The sequence below is a fragment of the Pongo abelii genome, chromosome 1 (genome assembly GCF_028885655.2).
Source record: "Pongo abelii isolate AG06213 chromosome 1, NHGRI_mPonAbe1-v2.0_pri, whole genome shotgun sequence".
Classification (NCBI taxonomy): Eukaryota; Metazoa; Chordata; class Mammalia; order Primates; family Hominidae; genus Pongo; species Pongo abelii.
Window position 1 is genome coordinate 12,244,537 of NC_071985.2, and position 3,872 is coordinate 12,248,408.

Below are 3,872 nucleotides of genomic sequence, written 5' to 3' on the forward strand. Positions count from 1 at the left end.
AGGAGAATCTGCAAGCCCTTAACATCAGCGATATGGAGGAAGCTTAATAAACAGTATTTGATGATGATGATGCGGGAACATCGGCGGCATATAACCCCTTGTCACTTTTTCTTTGTACAAAGAATAATCTCTCTCTCAAACACACACACACACACACACACACACACACCTCCCACATGTATTTTTAGCTTCATATCTCAAAGCACTCAACAAGCTTAAAATTCATGTACCAGCCACCTGCAAAGACCATCTTGTACTCACAGAAATGCAGCCTGTCCTAAAACTACAGCTGTTCAGTGTGGGGCAATGCCACGGAGGAGCCCAGGGCAGGACTTGAAGACAAATGACATGGCCGAAGCAGCAGGTGGACTGTAAGTAGCAGGAATATGGGAGCAGATGGCGGAAAATATAGCGAGCAGCAAAAAAGAGCTTCATAATCTCACCTCTTTACCGAAAGTGCCCCGGACTCTGCCCACTGGATCTAGAAAACAAGAAAAGAAAATATTTTAAAAGAAATACACATCACAGTCATCCCGTAACAACAGTAGTCTACATAGAGACATCTGCATCTAGGTGGATGGGTGGTTGGGACTTAGACAGCAGGCACTTATGAAAAACACACTTTATATTGTTAGAGTTAGAATTGAGAGGTTATAATAGAATTTGGCTGCCGGTAGTCCCCAGATACTTGGTGTTTTTGTAGTTGTTTAGAGAATTTACCTTTACTGGATCTCAAGTGAACTATGGTGGTGACAATAAACAGGGAATCATTTACAAAAACAAACCAGGATGACATTTAAACCTTTCATTTCATTCTCACGGGCTTGGAACCTACAGAGATAAGTATGCGGACAAAAGGGCTCAGATTAAAGCCCAAAATAAACACAAAAGCTACATCTATCCATTTCCCTCCCTTCCTTTCTCTTTCCCTTCCTTCCTCCCTTCTTCCTTTTTTCTGGGGGTGGGGGACAGGGTCTGGTTCTGTCATCCAGGTTGGAGTGCAGTGAGATGACCACAGCTCACTGTAGCCTCCACCTACTGGGCTCAAGCTGTCCTCCCACCTCAGCCTCCCGAGAAGCTAGGACCACAGGCATGCACCACCACACCCGGCTAATTTTTTTTTTTTCTCAGCCAGCGGTGCTTTATTGACAATGCGCTTCTCAGGCCTTGACCACGTACTTTCGCAGCAGGTACAGCCGCTCCTTCCACTGCTGCTTCTTGATCTTCAGGTTCTCCTCGTGCTTGTTGAGCCAGCGGCGCATGGCGCGTGTCTTCTTAGGCCGCAGGTCCAGGGGCTTGTACTTCTTGCCCTTGTAGAATTTCCTGAGGTTTTCTTTCTGAGTCTGGTTAATAACTGTGAGAACACGGGCAATGGATTTGTGGACGACTCGGATCTTAGAGAGCTTGGAGGCCGCACCGCCCGTCACTTTGGCGATGCACAGCTGGGACAGCTCCACTTTCAGGTCATCCAGCTGTTTCAGCAGCTCCTCCTTCTTCTTCCCGTGAAGATCTTGAGCCTTGATCTTGGCCATTGCTGCACAGGCCACTGACGCCGATGCCTGCTCCCACACCTGGCTAATTTTTTAGTGTTTTGTACAGGTGGGATCTCACTGTGTTGCCCAGGCTGGTCTCGAACTCCTGGACTCAAGCGAACTCCTCTCACCTCAGCCTCCAAAAGTGCTGGGATTACAGACATGAGCCACTGCACCCAGGCTTCCCTTCTTTCCACAAACATGTTTTTATTATATTTTTTCTTGGGCTTCCACAAAGTTGGATAAATATATCTCTTTTTGGAACAGGAGGGTGCATGCTAAAAATATCAGATGATTTTTCTCATTTTGATTTTTTTTAATATTGCACTAAAGACATTGGAAAAACAGTAAAGGAAAGAAAATGGTTCAGAGCCACATCATTCCTTCAGCTGTCTGTCTTTATTTGTCCTTGTTTCCTTTCAACCCTCGTTTGTGGAATTGAACGCATTGCATGGAAAGAGTCACGTGATAGGTGTAATTTTTCTCCTCTGTGTTTTTCACTTAATTCTGATCTTCACCTCTTTTCTTGTCGCAGCAGCTCTCCTTTGCCATTCACGCTAGAGCATAAACTGGGAGAAAGCAGGAATTTGGGCTGCTTTGTTCACTGTTTCAGTCTTCAATACAGTGCTTGGCATATTAGAGGCATTCAATAAATATTTGTTGAACGCATCATCTTCTTCATAATTCTACTTGTTAACAATGGCTTAGATTCCATTAAGTAGACCACAGGGTTGCTGCTCTTGAAGGTTTAGGTTGCTTCCAACTCTTCATTTGCATATGTACAACAAAATATTAGCCATCACCATACATACAGATTTTTTCCTTCATTTTACTTTATTTTATTATTTTATTTTATTTTTTGAGATGGAGTCTCTCTCTGCTGCCCAGGCTGGAGCACAGTGGTGCAATCTCGGCTCATTGCAGCCTCTGCCTCCTGGATTCAAGTGATTCTCGTGCTTCAGCCTCCTGAGTAGCTGGGATTACAGGCGCCCACCACCACATCAGTCTAGTTTTCGTATTTTTGGTAGAGATGCGGTTTCTCCATGTTTGCCAGGCTGGTCTCAAACTCCTGACCTCAAGTGATCCGCCAGCCTCGGCCTCCCAAAATGCTGGGATTACAGATGTGAGCCACCGTGCCTGGCCTCCTTCATTTTAACTATTTCCTTTATTTTAATTATTTCCTTAATATGAAGTCTCAAGGATGGGGTCCATGGTTGAAGTGGTCTTACATTTTCATGCATCATGATATACGTTTCCAAACTACTTTCCAGAAAGGAAACTACTTTCCAACATAGACTTTTGCTAGCGAAGCCCACCCGAGTGCATTATCAGACAGCTTTCCAGCTGACTGTGAGGGGTGGGGACCAGGCACGGGACCAGATGGCAAGCAATGACAAGAGGATCCGTTTGTAAATCCTGGGAACTCTCGCTGCCTTTCATCTCCTGCTTTCCTCTGGTGTCCGTGCACCCAGATGCTTCCTTCAAGTCATCTCCTCTCTCTTATTTGGTTTAAATGAAGAGTAAGCTAGGAGCTGGAGCTCGTCTCGGTGCCAATTCTGACAGGAAGTTGGACAGCCGCGATGCCTTGTGGAGCTCTTGGATTCCACGTGGGCTGAACGCAACCTTCACACATCTGCAGCCTCCATCTGCTGCTTCATCACAGGACACCATCCTCTGTCCAGGCATTGCTTAGTTTGCACAAGACGTGTCTGTGTAAAAATGCTTCACCACTCACTCCTCCGCAGCTGCCTCTGCTGAGCCACACAGCGCACCCATCACTCTACATCTATAGGGAGCACACAGGGCATCATCTCATGGATGAAATTCACACAGAACTTACAGGGCAACTACATCTATGAGCTGCCAGTGTTATCCCACACGTGCTCATTGGAAGGAATTATAGAAAAGATATTGGACGTCCTTGTCAGAAGCCTTTGTTCTATTTCCAGCTCTGAGAAGCTGCAAAACCTTGGGTGAATCACTCACTGCCTGCAGTCCTCAGTCTCCCTCTCTACCAAAAAAGGAGAAGAACAGCTGTTCTTGCATCTCACACGGTGGTGGTGAGAATCGAATGAAACACTGTGCATGAACGCTTTGCAAACTGTGAAATGCTGTGAGATATGGAGCACTGGTATTATCATTTGAATGCCAATTCTGAAGTGCCCAGAGAGCAAATGGGTGACAGAGGCCATGGTTTGCTTTCCCCACAGCCATTCTAGACCTCTGTCAAGGCCAGTTGTGTTCAAGTCGCATCTGGCTTTATGTCCCGCACCCAGGAGTGAATCATGGTTGAGCTAAATGAATCGTGGAAATCTCATTCCTTCTTTGCTCCTTTGAGGC

General features: G+C 45.9%; 1 protein-coding gene across 1 annotated transcript; it reads right to left on the bottom strand.

Annotated features, from left to right (window-relative positions):
* Window positions 1-1,145: 1,145 nt before the first annotated feature.
* Window positions 1,146-1,539, bottom strand: LOC100447569 (large ribosomal subunit protein uL29-like). The gene has a single exon (XM_054558408.2). It carries the CDS (start codon window positions 1,530-1,532, stop codon window positions 1,161-1,163), a length of 372 nt encoding a protein of 123 aa, XP_054414383.1. The 5' UTR covers window positions 1,533-1,539; the 3' UTR covers window positions 1,146-1,160.
* Between the last annotated feature and the right edge of the window lie 2,333 nt (window positions 1,540-3,872).

Excerpts from the sequence above, each read along its gene's own strand:
- LOC100447569 (XM_054558408.2), bottom strand. The coding sequence starts at position 1,532 with ATGGCCAAGATCAAGGCTCAAGATCTTCACGGGAAGAAGAAGGAGGAG.